General features: G+C 33.4%; 2 protein-coding genes across 2 annotated transcripts; both read left to right on the top strand.

Moving 5' to 3' along the window:
• Window positions 1–573: 573 nt before the first annotated feature.
• LOC135839598 (WW domain-binding protein 4) lies at window positions 574–27,289 on the top strand. The gene is made up of 6 exons (XM_065355696.1): window positions 574–717; window positions 16,780–16,852; window positions 24,405–24,539; window positions 24,746–24,932; window positions 25,058–25,304; window positions 25,751–27,289. Coding segments are annotated over exons 1-6 (819 nt in total). The 5' UTR covers window positions 574–715; the 3' UTR covers window positions 25,926–27,289.
• On the top strand, window positions 1,422–2,965 carry LOC135839597 (calmodulin-lysine N-methyltransferase). Its single transcript, XM_065355695.1, has one exon. The coding sequence runs from the start codon at window positions 1,809–1,811 to the stop codon at window positions 2,730–2,732; it is 924 nt and encodes a 307-aa protein (XP_065211767.1). The 5' UTR covers window positions 1,422–1,808; the 3' UTR covers window positions 2,733–2,965.
• Window positions 27,290–27,479: the final 190 nt, after the last annotated feature.

Below are 27,479 nucleotides of genomic sequence, written 5' to 3'. Positions count from 1 at the left end.
CCTGATTGCCCTGAAACCCAAACCCAAAGTTTCCTGGGTCAGTGGGTCCTAATCCAAGCCCCAAGCCCAAGACCTAATAATTGTTTGATTGAAAGCCCAAGCCCCGAAATCCGAAAAAAAATCGTTCAGGGCCCAGGGCCTCATCAGTCATCCTTGAATAAAAAAAGTAAAGTTTGGAGCTTTGAAGAAAATAAAGAATAAAGATTGAAAATATTAAATATTCATAAAATTTAAATTCAAATTTGACTGTCAAGAGTGTCAAGAATTGAACGAACCAAAAACCAAAATAATAAAATAAAAAGGTAAAAATAGCCACGCAAGCTGACAAAATAAATTTCAAAATTTTTTTCTTCATAAAATTTAATAAAATAAATTCCAAATTCATCACATTCAAAAATTCAAAATTCATATTACTAGCCTAAGTTGCTGTAAATGGCTCTTAATAAATAAATAAAAATCGATAAAAATAAAAAAATTATTCAATATTTCAAATTTCAATTTTCAAAATTTTGTTTTTTGTACCAGTGGCAACAATGTGTTTTCAGTTGAATCAGAAAACTAATTTTTATATTCGAACTTTGGTAACATTGTTTGTGTACAAAAATTTTCAATTGATAACTTTTCGTTATTTCGATGATAATTTTGTGAAAATTTATTTAATTCGTGATACTTTATTCAATAATTGCTGTCAAAGGATTATTCTACATTTATAAATATGTAAGTAACGTCCATTTTCTTCACTGTAATTAGTATTTGTATCTTTGCATTCGCCACTTTGTAGTAGTTTATTCGAACTTTCGTAGACTTGTGTTATGTTATGATGAAGTACTCTGCTCTTTACAATTTTATCGGCGAATATTTTCCTTTTTTCGCATATTGTCTTCTCCCAAGTATACTCAGAACTACATTCTATCACTATCAACTCGTTTCTTTAGTATTCATCTAATGTAAATGCTTAAAATACTGCTTACAAAATGGGGTAACTACAGCTGAAGTAGCAATGGCTAAACTCTCTCAGCTCACAGAATGTCAGCAGCGTGCTTTAAAGTCACCCGAAGGATCGTTGAATTTATATTTCAAGCAGTACGAATCCATCTACACAATCAAGATGAGGAAAATTGAGATTTATTTTGATCGTAAGCGAGCTAAATCAAATTTATCTACGCCACTTTCAATATGTGGTTGATGACCGGTGGGTGTTTCGACATTGATAACCCATTATAAATTTTTAAAATCCCTTCTGTACTCTTAATTATGCCCAACGTGGTTAATAAAATTGTTATTTATTACGATAGGAAAAAAAAACAATTCAATCTTAGCTGAGGGTTTTACTCGTTACGTAAATGGGGGTTCGTTGCGTCACGCGACTAAAAAAGTCGCTTCGGGCACCGCCTTATCAGTAGAGTTATTAAGCATGACTGTTACATCGTTCTCCCACTACATGTTCGCACTCGTTGATTCTCAGTTTGTTGAAACTCGTCTTTAGATTTTCAAGCATCGTGATGCGGTTCAAACATTCATAAATTTACTGGTATCGGAATTGTTCAAAGTAAACGAAACGTTTAACGTACGTTGATGAATTATCATTTTTTATTTAGGTAAAAATACGTTCGTGGTTTCGAATTATCTCGCTCAACTGTTCATTTTTCGGTGTACTTGGAGTTTGATTAACGATACGATGTGCTTTATACGATTACGATTCGAAATACAGACTGAGTTATGTCGATTATTAAAAACCGAGTGATTTTGTCGAATTAACCGAACACGGTTATTGTGGTTTCGAAGTTATTTTTTTAAATGCGGATATCATGAAAAATGAAGACGTCTCGATGGTAAAATGGTATAAAACAGATCGTCGTCAAGTAGCCCGAAAACGTTGGGCATTATTGGCCGAAGCGTTGTTTTCAAAATGTAGACAATCCGCAGCTGCCGATAGTAATTTCTTCGATATCTTCAAAATCATTCCTCTACCGAATCTATCATCGCTGGACGACCGCTGGTTCGAATACTCTGTGATAATCGATCACGATCACGATCCTGTTTCGGTGAAAATTCGCCATCTCGTACGCATCTTTACCATCGAAGAACTCACCGGATTCAATAACACCGGTAATGTCAAAGTTTGGCCTTCCGAAGAAGTACTGGCTTACGTGTGCCTCAAACATAGGCACTTTTTCGAAGATAAATCCGTTCTGGAGGTCGGAGGCGGTATGAGCTGTATGGCCGGAGTATTGCTTAGTCAGTTGGCGAAATGTGCCTCGATTCATGTTACCGATGGTAATGTCGTATCTGTCGATAATGTACGTGAAATAGTCAAACAAAACGTACCCGCCAAGTGTCCATTAACTTGCGACGTGCTCTTATGGCACGAACATGGTAAACATTGTCGAACCTACGATGTGATTTTAGCCGCTGATTGTTTGTTTTTCGAAGACAGCCGAGCACATTTGATCGAACTTATGTTCGCTTTGCTGAAAAATGGCGGAATTTCGCTGATCATGGCGCCGAAACGAGGCGATTCGTTGGCTGAATTCGTCGAACAATGTCGAGCCAAAGGATTCGTTTGTAATATACATCAAGAATACGATGAAATTATATGGTCTCAGCATACGAAATTATCCAAAGAACGAACAGATTACGACGAAGATGTACATTTCCCTTTATTTTTAGTTTTAGAGAAACGTAAACCAAGTGTACCATCGACACTCGAGAATACTTTATGGTCCAGTTGACATAGCAAAATGTACGATTCAGAGTTATGATTTTGTTTTTTTCAAAGGCAATGGAGTATGCCAAAGTCAATCCTTCCTTTCCCCCGTATAGTCCATAAGCGTATTTATTCGATTGGGATTTTGTTGTTATTATTATTACTTTTTTTGTTGTTATGTTTTTATATCGAAAACGTTGGCAATTTTTGTACATAATTTTACACGATTCGTAGTAAATTCATCGTTTATCGGTTTAATGTGCGTCATTTCTTCGAAATGTGGAAAATATGTTGCGTAAGTCGAACCAGCGAACATGTGTGATAATAAAAATAAAAATCGCAAGTGTTTTAAATGTCGCTAATATCGATTTCAAACCGAAACGACGATGCTTTGCTCTTTGCTGTTGTTCTGTATTCGTCGTAGAGTAGATTCATTTACCTGGTAGAATTAATGGCATTGCGAATCTTAACCGAGATGTTTTTTTCTTATAGTATACGTCGTCTTCGAATTGCTAAAATAGGGTGAGGTTGGCAGTGTGCTGTGCTGTGCTGTGTGCAAGGAAACTACCTAAACGCATTACCCTACGAACGTTTTTCGTGATTTATCATCTTTTTCTCAACGTCTTCATTGAGAGAGATACGTCAAAGGTTACCGTTAATCTTTTTACATTTTCAATACGTGTATTAGTCGTGCGAACTTGGAATCGAATGTCTGCGTGCATGATGTAAAAATTAGATTTATCTTAGCTACACAATTTATCGTTTGAGAAAAAACTTTCTAGACAATCGAGGAGCTTAAATTGAATCTCAATTTAAAACCAGCTAACGAAATTTAACCCTGTGCTAGGCTGATGTATCGAAGGTATCGCTTTAGGGTTCTTTATTTTGGCTTTAAAACGATGCCAACGTTTTTATCGAGCTTTGGGTTCGATTGTTTATGATATAGTATTTATTATTTAGGTGGAGGTTTTTTTTCTTAACGTGTTATTGAATTTGAAATGAGAGGATGTTTTGATCATATTTTGTGTATTATTCGAAGGAAGTAAAAGAATTGAGGTAGGCTATTAGCAAAAATTTTCCAAAATCGCAGAAGGAGAAAAAAATTCTTAAATACAGCAGTATTATCAATTTTTGATTCTGTAGAAAAAAATTAAAAAAGTATTATGTTAAGTACATAAATAATCATCACTATACAGAAATTTACCGCCAAAAGCAAATTTTAGCGTATTTCTCTAAAATTTTTATCAACCCAAGTGCTCAATTTATTGTAAACTTTGAGCAAAATTTTACTCATATTTGAAGATGATTCTCGTTTTTCTCCTATCGAATAAATATTCCTGTGTAAGATGAAAAATTTTGACAAAAATTGTTCATTGAATGAAAAAATGAGCAAATTATTTGTCTCATCGTCACGCTGAAAAAATTCCACAAGGCGTTTTGTTTCAAAAGTACTTCTCGGGATGGGTATTTTCCAATTTTTTAAAAATTTGATGGAGCGTAGGTTTGAGAATTTTTTTGGTTAAAATGGTGTCTCTTGATATCTTAGTACTTTCATATTTTTTGAAAATCATTATAAAAGCTCAAAGTTTATTTTTGTCAAGTTCGAGGGCTCTCAAAACAATAAGACTTCTTTTCCTCAAATTGAACAACTTATCTATTCTTTTCAAAAGTATGAAACACTTTCAAATGTTTTAAATCGAGCTTTGCTGAGGGGAGGGGAAGGGAAAGGATGACTTGACCTAAAATTTTCGAAATTTTTCCGACGTCTTGTCGAAATCTTTTGGTCATCCATCTTTGGCTATGGTCCATTAAATTTTTAAAAAAATTGAAATCCACAAAATAATCAAAATTTTGTAAAATTTAAGGGAAGTATTTTTTTCACATTTTTTTTGACTTTTTATTTTCAGTGGAAAAAAGAAAGTTTTTATAAATATTTCAGCAGAGAAAATTTTCAGTTTCTACCCAAGAAGTCGACTTACACCTATTGATCTCGAATTCGTAAGATTTTTCGTGATCATTTTGCTTAAATTTTCAAAGTCGATGAAGAAAATTTTCAATTTGAGAGGCTCGTCTCGAGAGTGAAAAATACTACATGAGAAATAATTAATTTTTATGGAACAAAAGTTGAAAAATACCTTATGAATTTTTTTTTTTTTTTTTTGGGGGGTGTTTGTAATTACTTGATTATTACACCCGTCGTATGGGATTTAAATCGAGTTGGTAAGGTCAAGTTTTTTAATTAGATCTAAGAATTTTTTAATTTCGGAAGGGTCGGTCTGAACTATCCTGAAAGTTTTCATATACATGGAGAATTTCGTCTCATCTAATGGTTTAAGATAATATTTCAAGGATCGCATTCCTTTTTTCTCAACCATGGAACGACTTCAAACAATTACCTATCGATTTGAAGTCCGAAATAGTTCAAAGCAGTGCTATATGAGCACCAAAAATTTCGGATTTTTTTACCTCAATTGGGTAGAATGAGTTAAAATGTGAGTTTCAAATTCAAAAAATTCCATAAAAATTGAAAAATGAATTTTCCAGTGTTTGTTTTGAGCTATGACAAGGCAACTGCAGACGTCCATTTACTTGAGTCAAGAGGGATACCTATTTTAGTTATGAAACAAAATCGGGGGTCATGAATTATGATTTTATGGATTTCTGAGAAAGTAACATTCGACCAATCAAACGGTGTTACAATTTCTGGAGAAAATCGAATTTTTTGGCTCAAAATTTCTTCAAAAGTGCTCAAAAAGTCGCATCAGTCGGATACTTCCAGTATTTTATTCTGGTATTCGGTAAGACTTTGTCTCCCCGGAACCGCCCTTCCCCATCCCTTGGACTTGGTCCAACTCCCTTCTTTCTCATGCAGAAAAACACCATAAGTTACCTTTTTTGATCCTGAAGAGGAGTCAAGTAAGGTAGGAAGATTGAAACTTGCAAAAACAGGGTATCTACTACCTAACAGAATGATAGTGAAAGTAGTGAAAAAGTAGTGAATTTAGTCAAAAAGGTAATGAAAAAATAAAAAAATTCATTACCTAATGCGTTCATTTTTGTATTACTTTTTTTATAATTTTGATGGAAATTAAAAAATACTTTGTATGGAAATTTTCTTCCAACTTCAATTTGTTTGAAAATTTTCCTGCGAAAAATTTGACTTTGTTAATTATTTTTCGAATGTGTGTGAAGGGGGGGGGGGAGGGAGTCGAGTAAAGAGCTTACTGAGAAATTGGTTGAAAAAATATGGTGAAAAAGTGGTGATTTTTTCAAAAAAGATACCATGAAAAGGCACTTCAGTGCCATCCTCCCATTGCACTGTGAAAATTAGGACTGCCTAGGTCAATTCAAGGGGCTACAGGCTGTCCTAAAGGCCAAATAATACATAAAATTGGTAAAAATACCTCGAAAATGCACTTTTTTTGACTTTGGATTGGGGTCAAATGTGGTTAGAAGGTTGAAACTTGCAAAAAGATTTTCAGGTACGTCCTTCTATTGTACTGTAAAAATTCAGATCCTATAGGTCAATTCGGAGGGGTCGAAGCTTTTCTAAAAATCGAAAAACACATATAAAAATAACCCAAAAATTCTTTTTTTGATCCATGGAAAGGGGTAAAATCAGGTTGGAAGATTAAAACCTGCTAAAATCACTCGAATGGCACCATCCCATTGTATGCTGAAAATTTGAGCTTCCTGGGTCAATTTTAGGGAGAGAAAGGGTCAAAAATAGAGGTAAAATGAGGTTTTTCCCACCTCAAATGGAGTGGGGATAACCTAGGAAGCTGAAATTTGGATATGTTGATCACAGTGGAGATACTGACCAATGGTACGATTTTGAACTCTTTTCATTCATTGGGGACCATATTATGCCCCTTCCAAAAATTTACCTTTTTGTAATTTTCAACTTTGGCCCTGCCCTCTCCAGGGGCCAACTCCAGCCCCCAAAAGAATTCCATTCCTTAAGTTTGACTTTATTTGATCAGTTAGAACGAGTTCTAAGTCATAAAATCTACACGTAAAAATCTCAAATGTGCTGAAATTACTTTTCTTAATCATCTTCTCGAGTCGCATCTACGGCTGACAAGGGAACCTCTTGAGGTGTCACACTCTGATTTGAACGGGACCTCGATTTTTGGTAAGAGCATAGTCTAAAACCCCCGAAAATCAAATTTTCAGCTGCCCAAGTTCATTTTTCGATTTTTGGCGAATTTTTGAAAATTCAAAATTGATTGTTTTTGGCGATTCGTGCTTTTTTGAAAAAAAAGTACGTACTTACTTGATCAGTAAAAATAGTCAAAATAAGTCCCAAAACTAATATTAATTACCCAAATCCAAATTTCACCATGTCCAGCCATTCTGGAGCCTCCAGCGCGATTTTTCAATTTCTCCAGGATTTTGAATTTAGTCCAGAAGGCGTGAATATGCAGTTGGGCAGCTAAAAAACGAGTTGTGTATTATACTCGACCTGTTTAACGAGTTTATCTACATTTGAGCCGATTTTGGGAGTGACACCTCAAGAGTGGTTTTTTGACCAGGTTTTTTTAAAATTAAAAAATCCAAAAAATCAAAAGATAACCGTTTGTGAGGAAATTTTTGAAATTTGTGCGAATCGCTGTGTTTCTTCAAGAACTAACCCCCGGAGCGCAATTTCTACCATTTCCAGCATTTTTGGAGCGAGCGTTACACCCCAAAAAACCACTCTTGAGGCGTCACTCTAAAAATCGGCTCAAATGTGGATAAACTCGTTAAACAGGTCGAGTGTAATATACAACTCGATTTTTAGCTGCCCAACTGCATATTCACGTCTTCTGGACCAAATTCAAAATTCTGGAGAAATTGAAAAATCGCGCTGGAGGCTCCAGAATGGCTGGAAATGGTGAAATTTGGATTTGGGTAATTAATATGTATTAGTTTTGGGACTTATTTTGACCATTTTTACTGATCAAGTACGTACTTTTTTTTTAAAAAAAAGCATAAATCGCCAAAAACAGTCAATTTTGAAATTTCAAAAATTTGCCAAAAATCGAAAAATGAACTTGGGCAGCTGAAAATTTGGTTTTCTGGGGTTTTAGATATGCTCTTTCCAAAAATCGCAGTCCCGTTCAAATCGGAGTGTGACACCTCAAGAGGTTCCCTTATGAGCATTATAACTCACGTCTCGTCTCATCGTAACACCCTGTAGAAGTCAACGGAGGACGAATTCTACACGATCGCCTGATTTGAAATCAATCGCAATTTGACCTTTTTGGAGCCTCCAGCGAGTATTAAAATTTCTCCGTAAATTTCAAATCACTCCGGGAAGGCCGAAAACGAACTTAAGGTCTTCAAACTTTGTTCGATGCTTATTGGACATTCTCTGGAGGCATCAAAAAGACCAATTTCAGATGTGAAAATGGTCGATTCTCCTTCAAACGTAGTCATTTTGGTACTCAAATTGAAGGAAATTTCAAGCAGAATTATATTCTGCAATCTATATTACAGCACGAATCGTTCGATTTGAGATTTAACCCAAAGCACTGAATTTTAGGTATTTCATTAAAAAAAAAATAATTTAAAACCAATAACGTATGTTACAATTTTGCTTAAATCTAAATAATATCTGAAACCGACTTGATCTGCGCGTATTCCGTTTGATAATTTATATCAAACCTTTTAAATTTGAATCATTTCTCATACTCGAATACAATTTTTTTAAAGCATTTTTCTCTCTTATCTTTCATACGAATACTTCTCTTTAACAAATACGAGATAGAGAAGATGACAAAAGGTTTTTTTTAAAATGCATACCGTTAGATAATTTTTTCCAGCCCATCGTACCGCGAGGTACATATTCGCGTCAGCAAATTTTGCAAAGTCGACGACACGTGTGTGTGTTTTTGTGCTTCATACTATTATACTGATGCATGTGGTACAGAGACAGACGGAGGGTGGATATTCTTATCTATTCGCAATTGTACACACATCATCGCATATGTATACGATAAAATTTAACGACATTTCGACAAACTGCGAGACTGCGAGATTGGTATATACGCGAAAACGTCCTATATTTAGTAAGGAATCGAACATTAATGAGGAATAAGTCTGTTTGTGTATGTCGTTTATGTATTATATGTACGTTTTATAATACACGCTAAATAATAATAATAAATAATACACGAGATAAATGTTTATGGCAGATTAAACCGTCCAGAACAGCGATTTCGTACTAAAATTTAGTGCCAACGAAATTGTTCATTTTTTTTTTTTGGCAATAAGCCTCGTATTTTCCATGTGGTTAATCGATAAATGCTTTATTCAGTTTAAATATCCTTTTACGCTATTCAAGACTGGCAAATATCTTGGTTAATTTTCGCGCGGACGTGTTTGTTAATTTGAAATATTGGTGTCTTAATTTTCCTTTGGTCCTTTTTTTTTCGTTGTTTTTTTTTTTTTTTGACGATATACTTTGTAAAGGGTAAAGGAAAAGTATTAAACATAATTACACGTTGATGGAAGGTATTATCTGATGTAGAAATTTTCCAACTTTTTGAAACTTTAGTCAATTTATCGTAGCTGGGAAGTTTTTTCTTCATTAAAATGCATTAAAGGCGTGTTAATTTAACTTACTGGTGGAGTTCGGGTCGTCACGTGTCATGTCATGGGAAATACCTGCTTACCTACTGCTGAGAGAACTTTCGATTGGGTTGAAATACGAGATATATGGTTGTTTTTGCTTATAGGTCTCTGTGTCTGCCTATGGGAGTTGGAGTTATAAATAATTTTCATATGGAATTTTCATTTGATCGGTGTGTTGTTCAGTGTACAGGAATGAACATTGAACACGTATCATCGACGATAAAATGGATATCTGTACTTTTACGAGTAGATGAAGATGAAGTGTAGAGTTATAGAGGTGTGTGTAGGTAGATAGGGAAATATACTGGGTACATTGTTGTTTTCAATCTAACGAAATAATATTGACGTTGAACACACGTTTAACTAGATTCATCATTGATTGAAGTCTTTGTTGGTAGGAAATTACCGTGCACCTACTGCGTCTTATATACTCTTATATGTATGTAGAGGGACGAGCTATGGCATCTCTTCTTCTCTTGCCAACCGAGTGCTTTTAAAATTTGATTATCGTTCGCGTGTACTCGTATGTGTTCTTTATTGAGGATGTGTTTATAAAAGCAACTCTCTTTTAAACGAACCAAGCTCGATTGTTGATATAATTTTCACGCGTAATGTTCTCTCATAAAAAACAGCTGTGCTCGGATAGGTTTCACCGTGACCTGGTACCGTGGCTTGGTTTGTGTAGTTGGCAAGTCAGCCTATAAAGGGTATTCGTCCTCTGTTGACTTCTACAGCAGGGTGTTACGATGAGACGTAAGCTATAATTCAGCAATAGATGCGACTCGAGGAGATAATTAAGAGATTTCATTTCAGCATCGTTTGAGATTTTTACATTTTATGACGTCTTAGAACCTGCTCTTAATTGATCAGATGAAGTCAAACTTGGGGAATGGGATTTGGAGTTGGCCTCTGGAGTGGGCAGGGCCGAAGTTGAAAATAACCAAAAGGTCAATTTTTGAAAGGGGTATAATATGGCCCCCAATGGATGAAAAGAGTCCAAAATCATACCATTGGTTAGCATCCTCACTCATTGTGATCAACATATTCAAATTTCAGCTTCCTAGGTTATCCCCAGTTCCACAGGGTCGGTTGAAGAGGATTTCAGCGTATCAAAATATCCTTGAACAGCAAAAATTTGCCCAATTCGACATTTTTTTTTTTTGAAAACTAAACAATCATGGAAGAAAGAGGAGAGGAGTTTGAATTGTGCTGAAATTTGATAAAATCAATATTTTACATTCAAACATTCTGTTGATGTATTGATTTTTTCAGCCCATGTCAGGTTTTAAGATGAAAAAGTAAGATTTTTTAAAACCAAAATGGCGACCTTTTTGATTATCTTTCTCTTCATGAATCTGTAAAAAAAAAAAAATGAAGTGTTGGAAAGCGAGAAATTAAAGGAAAAATTCTAAAGTTTTGAGCTTTTACCATTTCTAATTTCAAACTAGCAAAGTGTGCGTAGCTAGCTGCCTTTTCTACAGCTATAACCGTTATTACATCTAGGTAGTGCATAAGTGAATCAACCATGTCACAGTAATGAGAATTTTTGAAACTCTCACTGCTTCAAAATAATGATTGTTTTTCAGTGTTTTCATATTTTCCAAATTACAATAGGTATTTCAGAATAATTTATAAGCTTGTATTGCTTCTAAATTAAGAAATTTCTAGTTGTTTTTCATAGTTTGCATTGTTTTAAAATTTACAAAATTTCAAATCAATTTCCCGAATTCCCCATCGCTACAATTTCATAAAGTTTTCAATAAATTTTCAGAATTTTGCATTGCTGCTGAGTTAGGAAATTTGCAATCAATTTTTAGAATTCACATTGCCTCTAAATAGTCAAATTTTGAATAATTTTTCAGAATTCTTATTGTCTTTAAATTAAAAAATTTCAAATTCAATTTTCAAGTTCATATTGTCCACAAATTGTAAAACGTTTACTCAATTTTTAGAATTTACATTGCCTCCAATTTTTCAGAATTCTCATCTTGTTCATAAATATTACAATACTTATTTCATATAATTTTCAAGTTCACATTATCTGCAACTTACAGAACTTTTAATCAATTTTTGGAATTCTCAGCGTCTCTAAATACAAATTTTCATATTATTTTTTTTAGAATTTCCATTGTCTTCAAATTTATAAATTTTCAAACCAACTTTCAGAACTTGCTTTTTATTCTAAATTAAGAATTAAATCTTATAAAATATGTTAAGAATTTGAATTGCCTCTAAATTACACGAAAAAAATATGGGTAATTTTTACAAAAAAATTTAACTAAATACTGGTATTTAGCACAATTAAGTACCAGATCCCATTCAATAATTTTTACTGTAATCGTATAGTAAAAATTATCATTTTAATAAATTTTGCTATAGGTACCAATAGTAAAAATCATTTTGTTTTAATAATTTTTACTAAGTAAATCATGATAATAAAAATTACATGTTTCAATTGTACAAAAATTAGTTTAATTACTCATTTTGAAGTAATTTTTAAATTATAAGTAAAAAGTTAAAAATTATTCATGTCAAGGTAATTCTTACTATACTTATGGCGTTATGGCTATAGGTAGACAAAAAATTAATGAAATGAATTTTTAGTTAGCAAATGATATCATAATTCATAACTCAATTTCAGCATTATTTTTGCCCCATTATCATGTACTACATAGGTAGTACCTCCAAAGCATTTACCTATCCAATTTTCCTACGAAAAATCTGTCACCTACCTACTTACCTCACGGGGATTCGAACCTGGGTCCCTAAATTTCCTATTCCTACCTACATGCCCTATCCACTCAGCCACCAATTCACTACGAGGGTTAGGGCATTAAAATAATATATTTGTTTGGTAAACGCCCCACCAAACCACTCCCACTTGGAATTTACAGCTAACAGACCGGGGGTGTAACAGGGTACAATGAAACACAGCTGGTGATGGGATAGACTGGGGGTATAGCAGGGTACAATGAGCGGCAGGTGTTCTACAAGTCCCCTTTTCCCTTTTTTAGGATTTAATGCATTAAAATAATGAACTAAAATTGCAATTACTCAGCAATTACCCATCCGAATTGAATGAAAATAAATCTATACCCTCCGCCTTAATGATTCTCAAATGGTGTCCAATAGGTACAAAAAACGGTTGGATAGCTTAAGAGAACATTCATTGCAATTGAAATTTCAATTTCTCAAAGCGAAACCAATAGTGTGCTACGCACACTAAAAATCGAAAAAATTGGATATGTTTTTGGCTACGTTTTTTGATTAAAATTGGTAATAATAACCCTCAAAAATTGGCATCCTTGTATTCTAAAACAAACCACGATTCTTTTCAAAATTTCTCTTCGAGGGCCTATTTCTTTCGTTCAGGAATCAAGGGCACTTTTTTCTGAGTGACTTTCAAATCAAAATGAAGATTTCAACTGAATATTGTCAAAATCCCTCGAATTTTTTTTGGAAAATTGGAAGGGGATGAAAAAGGTTATGAGGGGGGGAGAGGAAGGTAACGTAAAAAAAAGGCAAAAATTTCTGCGTTTGTGAGACTTCACCTTGGCTCAGAATTTTGAAATTTGCAACAAAAAAAAAGAAACTAAAAAAATCTCTTAAAATCATTTAAAACAATAAAATAAAATAAAAATAGAATGTTCAGAAATCTTTCAGTTATTATTGGTTTTAACAACTCATAAAAACAGGACGAATTATTAGTAAAACCAATTCATGAGTGGTGTAAACCTCCTGAAAAAGTGAAATAATTGTTGAAAATGTAAAAACCCAAAAAAAATGAGATTCAAGAAACCCGATAGAAAAATGAGGCTATGAATTGAAAGTCAACATTTTTTTCAGAGGATACCTTATCCTCTATCGTAAAACTGTTTTCAAACCCCCTCACTCCCTTCCCTCAACTTACAAAAATAAAAAAAGGTTCAAGACGACTAACGCTATTTTTGAGCGGTTTGGCGGGTAATTTCTGTTTCCTCTCTCCTCCTCCAAGGCTCCAGCTTCCAGATGAATCACAAAGAAACGTGATGACGCAGTAGATGTCATGTATATGAGGCGTTCATTTCGTATCTCGTATGATTAGAATTTTACAAAATAATTATGTAAATTTATGTACAAATCCTCTAAAACCGATACTGTTTGTTAGCTTCAAATTTCGCTCGAATTTTCATCGAGTCCGTGTATGGGTCAGATGGGAATACAATTTCATAAATAATTTTTACTATCGAGATCTCAATGTACGAACCATAATCATAGCCCACAAAGGACTGTAACTCGTGTCAAGATATACAACACATTATACACAGATGATAATAATAATTGCTCAGTTCGGATGTCAGCGAGATTTTGGAGACTGTTTCGTTATTTTTCCCTTATGCGATGAAGCAAGATTTGAGCTTGAAATTCTTCAAATGTGCTGAAAAAAATGATGAAAATTTTTCATGTTTTGCCGGAATTTTAAACCAATTTGATAGGACGCATCACTTTTTCTCAAAAGTTCCGAAAATCAAACTTATATAGAATTCTACAATAATGCAGAAGAAACGTTTTCATTGATGTATAAGGTTACTTTTCCAATCAATTAAGTAAAAATGAATGTTATGAATTGAATTGAAATTTTGCGAGAAATCCAAATAGGTATTCCAACAAAAATATTTTTGAGCATTTTTGAAGAATTTTGAGTCTAGAATTATTGGTTCATGATTCTCGAAAATTTTGAAAAAAAATTGTCATGCAGTCAGTCTAAATGAGGTACAATTTAGGCAGAAAATCAAAAATCTTCATCAAATCTTTTTCTGAGCACTTGTGATGAATTTTGAGTCCAAATTTTCATTTCCTTATAATTTTTTCATTTTTTGAAAATATTTCAACTACCCAAATTTTGGATCAAAATTGTTCAAAAGTGGTCCAAAAAAGTTTTGACGAAAAATTTTGATTTTCTTTCGAAATTTTACCCTTTTTTGATAGGTTGCAACTTGCAACCTTACATGACATTTTTTTCAAAAATTTTAAAAATCATGACCCAGTTCCAAGCTTAAATTTCTTCAAAAATACTCAAAAAAAATGTTCTTGAAATATTTGAATTCTCTCAAAACTTTGACCAGTTTTGATAGATCGCATGACGTTTTTTTCAAAAATCCCAAAAATCATGACCTAATTTTGGACTTAAAGTTCCTCAAAAATGCTGAGAAATCATTCTCGTTTGAATTTTTAGAATTCTCGTTCCATTTCAACTCATAATCTTGAAATTCTACTCACAGTTCATTTTTACTCTGTCTGTAGACCATATGGCTAGTTACCCTCGGGTCATTCCACGTCAATTGGACCAAGAAGTGGTAGGGGGGTTAGGCGATTTTTTTGAAATTTTTCCTGTGGAAAGACCTTTCGAAGGGATGACTAATGGCGCAAATCGCAGCCGTCTAGCCCATTTTTAAAGGCAGCCAGGGGGTGTCAAAGTTTTCAGTGAACCTGAAATATCATCCATTTCAGCAGTGGATTACTTGATAACCGCGATACCTACCAAAATGGAACTTTTTCCCATAGTTAGGGGTTTTGAAAGGCTTTTTGATGATATCATAAAAATCAGTGTTGCCACTTTTTTTCGTACAAAAAATTAGCTCGAAAAGTTTCGAAACGTAGTTTTCATATCGTTCCGACTCTCAAAAGATCTGAAAAAATATATTATGGACAACTTTTCATGCTGAACAACATATTAAAAAATTAGGATGGTAACATGTTGCAAAGTCGATTTAAAAAATTTAAACTTTGCGAAAAAATTCGATTTTTTGATTTAAAACGTGAAAAAAAGTTTTGATAGGTGAAGTTGACCCATTTGACCCCTATTTGTACGTATATGTTAAAAAAGTTGAAAAAACCCTTTCACTCGATGAAATGAACTCCTCACAAAAAAATCAAAATTCGAAAAGATTCAAAAAATGAACGAATTTTCATTTTTTTGTTGTGAGTGTAATTTTTAACAACTTTTTCATGAAATACGTCAGAAAAAGATCAAAATAAGACTACTGAATAAATTTGAACTTTTTTTTGATGTTTGAAATCGAAAATTGAATTGGTCAAAATCAAATTCAGTGCGTACAAATTGATTCATATGCTATTTTTAATCTCTCGAATCAATTAATAGCGTTTTCAAGACGTTCTGAAGACTTTGGCGAATTTTGGATTTTCCAATTTTGAAAAATTTGTCGCAGGGTGAAAATCGAATTCCACTTTTGTAAATTCAGAATAATTTTTAAAATTCGTTTCTTCCTACTCAAGTATAAAATTTTCTACATTGATTCTTGAAAAAAAAACAAAAAAAAACACATTTTTAGGTTTTCCAGTTTTTGGGAATTTAAAAAAAAATCAGAATTGAAGTCCGGTCATTTTTCAAAACTGGAGGAGGCTCCAGAACTGAAAGGTTTGAAAGTGAAACCAAATCCAATTCACTCAAAAGGTTGAAAATCAGGTATAAACTGAATTTTATGCCTTTTACCTCAATTTTGTGAACCTATGATTTTTCGTCACCAAGAATTAGACCTTTGAATTCTGAAAAAATTACCAAAAATCAAAAATTTAAATTTAGAGCCTATTTAGGCTGGTAGTATCTTTGAACGTTCTTTCTATTTTTCTCTGTCCAGTCAGAAAAAGTTGATCCACCGTGTATAAAAATATTAATTTTGTGCTTACTGCAAAAATATCATTCTCGTAGCACATGAAGGAACAGTTCGACGATTTTAAGAAGGGATAGACGATAGCTTCAAAAGACAGGGACTCTAGACAACTCATTCAAAACTGGCAACGTACACAAAAAAAAAAGGTATTCAGATCATAAAGCTGATTCGACACTTTACAGCAAGTTGTTGTTAAATTAAATTAGCAAAGTTTTAAATGAAGAAACGAAGAAAAATATCGAATAGGTAAAGGAAAAATACATCGCGGGGGTAAAATATGAAGACGATTGTTATGGTACCGAAAAGATCGTATTATAATTTACGAGCCAATGAATAGTTTCAAAATTAGATGTTTTACTACACTACGTTGTTGAAAATATCGGCCAAAGCGATCGCGAATTTGATCGGTAAAATCGGGGCCAATTGAATGTATTCCAAAATTTTTACCATTGTTACGACGAAGAATTCAGAATACGGTAGTCGCTATAGCGTGGCATCTCAATTGAACCTTTTAATTCTTCGGCATTCGGCAATATTTAGAAATTGGGTCGTAATTAACGTAGACAGCGTGATTTATTTTGAAGAAATAAAAGGTATTTTTACTACTTAGTACCTACCAATACCATTAGTTGGAGGTCAACGGGGAAAAGCGATGAAATTTATGTTATATGCCTATGAGTTGCTGAGCTGGATTTAATTGCTTTAGATTTTTATCTGTAGTTACTTTTCAGGCCATTTTCATTTTTCAAACTAACGTTTACCTTTTATTTGTTTTGTTCTTAGGGCTGATTATTGGAAATCTCAAGCTAGAAAGTACTGCGATTTTTGTAAATGTTGGATATCCGATAATAAACCGGTAAGTGGAAGTGGGATTACCGGAGTATTTTCCTGATGTAAGAACGTTATTACGATTAGAATAGACTTCGCATCGAAGGGTATTGAACTCGTCGATGTGTACTCGGATATTCGTTGTCGTATGCTTGACTGGTGATCAATTGGCCCCAGTGACAGATTGCACGAATTCGTTGTGTTTTCACGGATTGTTGTAGGTTTTTGTTTGTTCTTAAAGTGGGCTTACTTAATAGTGGAAAGCATTTTACGAAAATTGTATAGCCTACTCAATTAATTTTTTCGAGTTTTTTTTAAAGGATAAAAATATTTTCAAAACCAAAATTATCCAGAAGTAGACTGTTTGCAAGTTTTCAGCTACTCTGGTCAAAATTATTCGATATTTTTTTTTCTATCAATTATTTGGCATGATAGATTATTTTGAGATAATTTGTTAAAAATCCTCCATTTATTAAAGATTATTTTATAGAAATTAAAAAATTATTGTTTTGATACAAGCGAAAATAAATTTTTTTCTGGAAAACCTTCACCTCCTCCTCCGCATTGCCTTTGTGAACCATGCTTATTATTTTAAAATATTTTTTACCATTTTTCAAAGCAAACACTGTCAAAAAATTGATCAACCTGCGGACTTTTTTGAAAGTTGAAAATTTGTGCTGGATTCTAATACATTATTCTATGAAGGTTTTTTTCTGCCAAACATAGTAAAAAATCTCATCTGTTTCTTGTTAAAAAATATAAATTTTTTGGGAAAAAACTCAAAAAAATTCACTTGCTTGCTCGGCCAATAAAAATCTCGTTTTTTTGACCAAAAAATTGAAATGTCATATATTTTAAAATGAAGATTGCAAAAAAGTTTAATTTTTTCATCCATACCTAATTGCCATAAGATTTGCTTTTTGCCAAAAATTGTTAAAAATTATTTTCGTACGTTTTTTTTTGCCTAAAAAATGTAAAAAGTGCTAATTTGAAAAAAATTGCGAAAAAATGTAATTTTTTTGCCATTAGGGAAAGTAATTTTCAACAAAAATTTCTGCTTTTTGCTAAAATTGCCAGATTTTTTGCTTTTTGAAAAAATGTTTGCTTTTTAGCAAGATTGCTAAGCATAATTTTTTTTAAAAATTGTCCAAAACTTTTGCCTTTTTGCCAGAAATTTCCTAAATGTGTCACTTTTTTTGCCAATTACTCGCATTCCAAAAAGTTCTACTTTTTGCCGAAATTGCCAAAGTCTTGCTTCATGCCAAAAATTATTTAAAATTCCCGCTTTTTAACAAAATTGTTGAAAATTGCCGGTTCTTATGTTACAAAAAATTCAAATAGTTTCACTTTTCTACAAAAATTTGTTGTTTTTTTTTGCCAGAAATCACCAAAAAGCCATTTTGTTTTGTTAAAGTTGTCAAAATCTGACTTCGATAGCAAAAATCGACAGCGTTTTACTTTTTGTAAAAAAATTGTTTGCAAAAAAAATTCCAAAAACTTTTACCTACTTTTTTCCAAAAAATACGTTTTTTTTTTCAAAAATTGCCAAAAAGTCCCTCTTGTGGCTAAAATTGTCCCTCTGACTGTTCTATGTATCTGAGCGTTGCAAAATAGTTCAACTTTTAAAAACCAGAACATTTGTAATTTTCTAGTTTTTTTTTGGTTTTTCCCCTCTTTGTTTTTTTTTTTTTTTTGAAAAAATTGAGTTAATCTGCCCTATTTTTGTAAAAAAACAAGAAAAATTGCTAAACATTGTGGTTTTTATCAAAAAGTATCAATTTTTCCCCTGAAAATACCCCAAGCTCACAATAAATTGAAAAAAAAACATCTTCTTTTGTTGAGTAAGTACGTATATCTGAAAATTGATCTTCAATTGAGGAGCTGAGAATCAAAACTCACATTTGCCACCATAAACGATTTTGAGAAAAACGCGAAAAACTGAGTTAGTAGTGTTGCCAGTTGAAAAAACTTATAATACCAAAATGAATCATTAGATAGCGCTACTAGAACACGATTCCCTGTGTTGACTGATTTTCACCTACCTCCCTTCTGCTTTAATATCCAGACAAAGAATGGCAAATGTGAGTTTTGACTCCAAGATTTGCAATCAAATTTTTTTTCACTGTTTTAATTACGACGATAGGGAAAAGTTTGATAACAAGCTGAATTTTGGTACACTGGGGTTTTTTGATACGCTGAACACGAATTTGGGGTGTCCAGGTGAATCCGGTGTACGCTTCCCCCTTTTTTGTGGACCTTAAGCCCCCAAATTTGTTTTTTTGCGTTTAAGTCCGAAAATATGCAATTTTATGCAAGATTTATGTTTTTTGGGTCGCAGAATACGAATTTGACAATATTTTTTTTGTAGGGGTGGGGGATGAGGGGGTTAGGGGGGCGAGAAATTCAAAATTTGACTATAATGATGTGTGATATGTCGAAATGTATGTTTTTGAGGGTGTAGATCACGAATTTGACAATATTTTTTTCGTAGGGGTCAATGGTGGGGGCTGAGGGGTGAAAATGGTTAAAAATTCAAAATTTGACTATAATGATGTGTGACATGTCGAAATGTATGTTTTCGTGGTTGTAGATCACGAATTTGACAATATTTTTTTCGTAAGGGTTGATGGTGGGGGATGAAGGGGGTGAAAAATTCAAAATTTGACCATAATGATGTGTGATATGTCAAAATGTATGTTTTTGAAGGTGTAGAAAAGGTGAAGGGTGGGGGATGGAGAATTTTCTATTGGAGAGCCGTCAAAGTCCCTGGAAGAAAAAATTTGTAACATTTAAACAAAATTCACCATGATTTTTCACTATAATTGACTGTTGTCGTCGCCGGGGCATTCGGGGGCAAAAATGGCAAATGACATCTTGAAATACACTATCTGAAGTACTAGCCCCTGGGATTTCCCGTGCATCTACGTGCAAAAATTTGTTCTAATCCTATTTATGTAGCAGAATAGGCAAAACACGGAGTTTTAACGCAAATTAAACCTCTATAATGACTTTATAACAACTAAAATCGAGTAAATTGATGAAAATTACTCACTTTCAGTTGAATTATTCATACTTGGTACATTTCGACATATTACTCATCATTATAGTCAAATTTTGAATTGTTCACCGTTTTCACCCCTCAGCCCCCACCATTGACCCCTACGAAAAAAATATTGTCAAATTCGTGATCTACACCCTCAAAAACATACATTTCGACATATCACACATCATTATAGTCAAATTTTGAATTTCTCGCCCCCCTAACCCCCTCATCCCCCACCCCTACAAAAAAAATATTGTCAAATTCGTATTCTGCGACCCAAAAAACATAAATCTTGCATAAAATTGCATATTTTCGGACTTAAACGCAAAAAAACAAATTTGGGGGCTTAAGGTCCACAAAAAAGGGGGAAGCGTACACCGGATTCACCTGGACACCCCAAATTCGTGTTCAGCGTATCAAAAAACCCCCAAGTACCAAAATTCAGCTTGTTATCAAACTTTTCCCTATGGAATTTTGCAAACAAAACTAAGTTTTCATCAAAACTCACATTTGCCAATGGCAAATGTGAGTTTTGATTCTCACCCTTGGTTTTGAAGGTGAATTTCACACCAAAATGACTTTGATCCAAAAAAACCGAATATGTCACATTATAGAGTGTAAAACGGTATATCCAAATCTGCCATAAAACGGTATTTTTTTTTTTTGGCAAATGTGAGTTTTGATTCTCAGCTCCTCAATTAGTCCATCTTTTTGAGAGAAATTTCAAAAAAAAATAATTTGGGCAGTAATTTGCAAAATATTCTTGTTTTTCGCTAAAATTGTCAAAGTCTTTCTTTTTAACAAAAATTTTCGATTTTTCGCAAAATTGATTTTAAAATCACAATTTTTTTTTCTAAAAATCGCCCAAAAGTCTCGCTTTCTAGCCAAAAATTGCAAAGAAAGAACATAAGGTAGAGTGGGGTAATTGCAAAGCACTTTTTGATTAGTGACACTTTGAGAGGGCGCTGTGAGAAGACTATTGCACGGATGAAGCTGAAATTTGTACCACATATACTTCAGGGGGTTCTCTATCAATGGTAAAATTTTGGTACAATTTGGTTCACAAATTGTGGAGAAAATTGCAATTTGAAAATTTGAAAATCGACTTTTGCATTTACCCCGTGTTAGGGTAAATGCAAAAGTGGGCGATATTTTTTTTATTTTTGTATTTTTTTGCATTTTCAACACACTCACTGTATTCTACGTGTCATTTGCTAACTTTTGATGTATTCGTGGTCTTGATTCGGTGAAAAATTCGATAAGTTTTCCACTTCCCAAAAAAAATTTTAGGGGAGTGAAAAAATGTTGAAAAATTATTTTTTTTAAAACTCGCTAACATGAACAAAAAATCAACTATTGGTCATTTCTGATGTTTTTTATGTAAAAAACTCGTCATAGAAATACATTTTTCGTCAAATATATCAGTAGAACATCAAAAAGGAGCAATAATTTAAAAATTCAGTAAAACTGTTAATCACTTCTCTAACGTGTAACTCATCATGTGACCGTGGAAGTTTATTTTTTTTGTTATTTCAAACCGTTTTCAAGTTATTTGGAGCAAAAAAATATTTGTGGTAAGTACAAAAATGAAAAAAAAAATCGTTTTTGCAATTACCCCGAGTCGATTTTTCTGGGGTAATTGCAAAAACGCAATTTACGGCCAAAATAAAAAAAAAATGTCAAATTGCGATATCTTACCTTAAACTTCATTCCTTCATGACCCTAAATCGCGAAAATTCCAGATAAATCGACAGTTTTTTCTATTTCACTTGCATTTTTTAAAAAAACACCTCTCACTTTACTTATGAGTGGTTTCAACATGCTTTGATAAAAGTGTTTGCTACTGAGCGACAAGTTGAACCCCGCGGGGTGTGACCAGGAGAATATTTCGGTAAAGGTCGTTGCTTCGACATCACCTAGTTGGCACAACCAGAAAATTGATATTTGTTTGCATGAGGTCACAATTTTGCAATTACCCCGTTTTTGCAATTACCCCACTCTACCTTATTACTTTTTGCCGATAGTTCTTACAAAGTCTTGATTTTACCAAAAATTATCAAACTCTTGTATTCTGTCAATTTATTGCCAAAAAAAATTTTTCGTTTTTTGTAAAAATTACTCAAAATTGTGGTTGTTTTTTTTTTAAATTGTCCTTGTGTGTCGCTTTTTTGCCTGGAATTGAATGGTGCTTTTCAAGAAGGTCCTATCGACAAAAAACTGGTTTTGAGAAAAACGCATTTTTATATTTCAGTGTTTTGCCATTTTGGTTTAAAATGATATAGCGAGCTCCGGTTTTTTTTTTGTTGAATAGAAGCATCTTTCCACTATTCATTTCCTGCGTAGTAATTTTTTTTCCACCACCAACATTTCCATGGGAGCGCTTTACAAAAGAGACCTCGATAGGACCTTCTTGAAACGACAGGACCTTCTTGCGGTTATTCACCTAAAAATCGATTTTATTCCTTCTCAAACCCACCAAAAACATGAAATAGTCACTCTTGAGTAGTAATTTTCAATGCAGAATTCAAATTTTGAGTCAATTTTGCCCCTCGACCCCCAGGGGGGGTGGTACCAAATGAAAATTTGGGGAAAATGTGAAAAAATCGAGTATAGTGTCAAAATCTTGATACTTTGAGTTAAAAACCACGATTTTTGAGTCAATTTCCCTCGTAGCCCCCCAGGGGGGGGTGGTACCAAATAAAAATACGAAAAAATCGAGTATAGTGTCGAAATCTTGGTACATTTGGGCTGAAAACCCGATTTTCGAGTCAGTTTTGTCCCTCGGCTTCCGGGGGGAGGGGTGTGGTACCTAATCAAAATTTAGGATAAAAGTGAAAAAATTGAGTACTTTAATGTAATATCTTTAATTCTGTAGGGCAGAAGTTTTTTTCCGCCAGCATTCCCCAAAACGACGAATATGAAAAATTATGCATTTTAGTGTATGTAAAACAACTGCGATCGATTTACCTGCGGAAACCTGCGAAAATCTGTATCATCTCATACTTTAGCCATGCATTTGTGAGTGCGCACTCGATTTTTTCACTGTTTTCCCCAAATTTCGATTTGGTACCACCCTCTTCCTCCCTGGCGTGCGAAGGACAAAATTGGCTCGAAAATCGGGTTTTCAGCCCAAAATATGTGCCAAGATTTCGACACTATACTCGATTTTTTCGCATTTTTATTTGATACCACCCCCCCTGGAGGGCTACGAGGTAAATTGACTCAAAAATCGTTGTTTTTAACCCAAAGTATCAAGATTTCGACACTATACTCGATTTTTTTACATTTTCCCCAAATTTTCATTTGGTACCACCCCCCCCCCTTGGGGTCGAGGGACAAAATTGACTCAAAATTTGAATTCTGCGTTGAAAATTACTACTCAAGAGTGCCTTCTGGTATAGTTGTGATCAACCATTTCGGAGAAGAAGGTAATGCGCGCATTTTCCAGTTGCGTTTCCTAGCCAACTTCATATAGCTGCTGTTTGTGAACAGCACCACATGGAGCGCTGCGGTTTGCACCATCTTGTGTAGAAAACGTCAGAGATTCAAATTTTATGAACTCCTCAAAAAGGTCCTATCGGTCGATAGGACCTTCTTGAAAAGCACCATTCAATTGCTAAAAGGCACTCTCTTATTCTCAAATTTATCAAAAGTTTCACCTTTTGCCCGAAATTGGGAACATTTTTCCTTCGTTGCTCAAAATTGCCAAAAAATCTCTCTTTTTTTTATCAAAAAGTTGCAAAAACGGTCTGGTTCAACTTTTTTGACAAAATGTAATTGCCGAAAAGTTCTGCTTTTTGCTAAAATTGTACAAGTTTCTATCGAAGTCCATTTTAAAATTTTTATCAAAAATAAGTTGTGTTTTTTAGTGAATTTTTTTTTCTGTCAAAAAATGTGTTGCACAAATTTTGTCTCTTTTTTGGTGAATTTTTGGGGTACTTTTTCGATCTTGTTTGGCTACCAAATTTATTTTTTGGGGTGGGTGGATGGGGGGGGGAGGAAGGAGTACGAGCCCTGACCCGTATTTACGTTCAATCCAACAGTATTTTTTTTTTTTTTAATGGACGCATTATTACGTAATTACCTGTGCTCAAAATATGTCCATTTAATTTATTTCGTTGTTCATTGTTTAATTTAATGATGTATTTCGTTATGTATCTGTAAAAAAAAACAGAAGAGGGGGGGACACCGAATCCACTTTTTTCGAAAGTGAAAAAAATTAATATTTTTACTTTCAGAAGTAGGAAACAAATTAGGAGTTGTAATTTTGAAAATGTAGGTCATTTTATTGAACACCTTGTATTTTGAGTTTTTTGAGGAAAAAAGTTCTAAGGTTTTTTATACATCCTGTATATAGATAGACTGAATATTTTTCATATCCTCATCAGAGCTATAGAGTAAACTAATGCATTCGTCGTAATTCAAATCCACCGATGAGCATTTATCGAACACCTTGTATTTCAACACATTTTGTTAGATACATTTTTCATCGATAATATTTTTGGAAAATGAAAAACATCTCGTATTTCTTTTACAGAGCGTTCAATTTCACGAAAATGGTAAAAGGCACAAAGCAAACGTGGCCACTCGACTTAAACAAATTGGCAAAAAAAGTATCGCTGACCAAAAGGCCAAACAGCGTATGGACGACGATATTAGAAAAATGGAAGAGGTAAGACTTTTGTATCCTTATTTACTCGTTCCTTAATTTAAAACCCTTCGTAGCTTAATTATACGTATAGTAGATGATACACGTATGTCGTACATACTTTACAATAATAACCATGCTCGTAATTTTTCTATGAATTTTTTTTTCTCTCTATCTCATTTACTCGTACCTACTTGAAGTACTAACAACGTTAATTATTTTTTAATTAGGCCGCGATGAAAGCGTACGCCAAAGACGCCGAACAAAATTTAGATTATTCTGCTAAAGTGGCGAAAGGCATTAATGACGATCAACCTTTACCTACTACTTATGTTCCTCCTAGTGACTCTCAACATAAATGGCACGAGGCTAAATCGGATACAGGAGACATATATTATTGGAACACGAGCACCGGAGGTAAATGAATGGCATTTTTTTTTCTATTCAATTGTTTTCTACGTAGTACAAGTAAAGGCTTAATTTTTTTTTTCAAGTTTTTTATTCGCTCAAGTGGTCTCTAATGTGCTACTCGATTGTTTCAGAATCGCAATGGGATAAACCATCGGAAGGATACGTGCCTTTAGATAAATCGCAGAAAAAAGCAGGCAAACCGCCTAAATCGAAAAAACCCTCGAAACACGGTAAACGAAAACACGGCGATGGTAAATTCGATAAAAATAAGAAAAAATCGAAAGATAAATCCGAAGAAGAAGAGATAATCGTACCAGTATTCGAACCAATTATAACCGGACCAGCGTACGGCAGATGGGAAAAAGTCGAATCCACAAGGTAGGCCTAACGGTGAAATTCGTATTACTCGCATCATTTATTTTTAAACGTCGGAAAATTTTAATTACCTATCCGACCCGATATGGTACTAATTACCTATCGAAATCGTACGATGTTGTCGCAGCATCGCCTCCTCCTGCTTCGCTTTCATCTCTTCGTCACTCTCGATGTTTTCCAATTATTCTTTGATGTTCGATCGAACGATATTTTTCTTTATATTATTTCATTTTTGCAATAATACGTGGTGCTTTTGACTTTGCGAATATTGCTAAAAAATAGAAAGAATTGTACGTACCTATCAACAAAGCGTTGAGTAGGTACTCGAGTTTTTCCTTTTTGAGTACGCTCGGGCTTTATGCTATTTTTATTACGATGCGTTATATGGTAAAAAATATGTGCTTTACAATAGTGGGCTCGCTGTAGTAATGATTATTTTCAAATTATAGCTCGAGCGCTCCGCCAAAACCTATCGAATTTCTAGAGGAAAAACCCGAACTCGAGTTTAAAGAGAAAACCTTACCGCAAACGAGTCAAAGCTCGGAAAGCACATCGGCTTGCAGTTTCTCCTTTAAGAAGTCCAAGTTTAAAGGCAATGTCAGGCAGAGGAGTAATTTATTATGAAGCAATATCTGCATAATGTTCTTTATAATGTTGTTTTTATAATGCCAGTTACGTGTTTAGGAATTTTTTTATTTATTTATAAAATGTCCTAAATTTGATATAAAAGCGTTTTTTTTTTTTTTTTCATTCATTTTCATTCATTTATTTTAGAAATATTTTTCTTTATGATATTTGTTGAATTTTGAGAGAAAGGTATTATACCTTTAGGGAATAAATTTTGGGCAGAATAAAGAAAAAATGAAAGAGCGTTCTTCAAAAATGCAACATCGAGCAACGTTTCATATCCTGAATAATGTTTTTCAGTTGAAAAAAAAAATAATGAAAAAACGAACTTAACCTTTTTTCTATTAAAAAAATTAGTGAAATCGTTCGAAAAAGCAACATCAAGCAACGTTTGATTTCAGATACTGAATGATATTTTTCAGTTGAAAAAAATAATGATTAAAAAAACGAACTTTAGTTATTTTCTATTGAAAAAATTGAATTTTGAGGGGATCTCTCCTGGTGCTCGCCTCCTCTTGTTTGAAACCAAAATTTCAGCTGCCCAAATTGATTTCACGATTTTTTGAAAACCTTCGGCCATTTTTGGCAATTTATGCTTTTTTTAATTTAAAAAAAAAAAAAATTGATAATATTTGCTCAGTAAAAATGATGAAAATTAGTTCTGAAACTAATATGAACTTCCTCTGAACTGAATATAACAATTTTTGCCATTCTGGAGCTTCCAGTTCGATTTTCAATTTCTCCAGAATTTCAAAAAGTAAATGTGAGGATTGAAATTAATTTGGGCAGCTAAAAATGGAGTTGTGGTTGCTTTACGAGTCTATCCATCCAAATTTGTGCCGATTTTTAGGTGTACACTTCCGCAGTCCTGAAGTGCATTTTTTTGACACGAATTTTAAAAAGTTGAAAATTTTGTGTTCTCAAGAAAATTTTAGAAATTTGCACAAATCGCCGCATCTAGTCCAAAACTAACACCCTTTTCTCAATTGACAGATAAACACCCTAAATAAATAGATGATAATAAAAAAAAAACAAAAAAAAAACAGTTTTTCTCGACATCTTAATAGAGATTTTCAGTATTTTTTCAATTGGTAATGAAAAAAAACAGCATGTCGTATAATTGTATGGATTATTTTGTGATAATTATTTATTTTTATTTTTTGTATTTTTAAATAAGCTATTACTCTATTTCCCCATCACTGACTAGAAAAATGTGTTATCCTTCTTTATCGAAGAGTACTTCGTGATTTTTTAAAATTTTGTACAGCGTTGAATGTTCTCGCTCATCTTTCGATATTTAGTTTCATTTGTATTATGTACCTATGTACTTTGTAAGTACAAATAGTAAATCGTCAAACAAATATTTGAAAAATTATTCGGATGTTTTGATGTACTGGAGAAAGATGTGACATATTTTTGAGTCAACTTGATGAGTTCCGCATGCAAACAGTGAAAAATTTGAGGATAAAAATGAGAAATGAACATTTGAATTGGTGATTTCCCCCAGAAGTATTTTATTGTACGTATTGTGAAAATAATATCGCTATTAAA

Source organism: Planococcus citri, chromosome 3 (genome assembly GCF_950023065.1).
Source record: "Planococcus citri chromosome 3, ihPlaCitr1.1, whole genome shotgun sequence".
Classification (NCBI taxonomy): domain Eukaryota; kingdom Metazoa; phylum Arthropoda; class Insecta; order Hemiptera; family Pseudococcidae; genus Planococcus; species Planococcus citri.
This window is presented reverse-complemented; position numbering and strand designations above follow the sequence as displayed.

Excerpts from the sequence above, each read along its gene's own strand:
- LOC135839598 (XM_065355696.1), top strand. Across the intron at positions 16,853-24,404 it reads GGATATCCGATAATAAACCG|AGCGTTCAATTTCACGAAAA; the intron begins GTAAGTGGAAGT and ends TTTCTTTTACAG. Across the intron at positions 24,933-25,057 it reads TTGGAACACGAGCACCGGAG|AATCGCAATGGGATAAACCA; the intron begins GTAAATGAATGG and ends CGATTGTTTCAG.
- LOC135839597 (XM_065355695.1), top strand. The coding sequence starts at position 1,809 with ATGAAAAATGAAGACGTCTCGATGGTAAAATGGTATAAAACAGATCGT.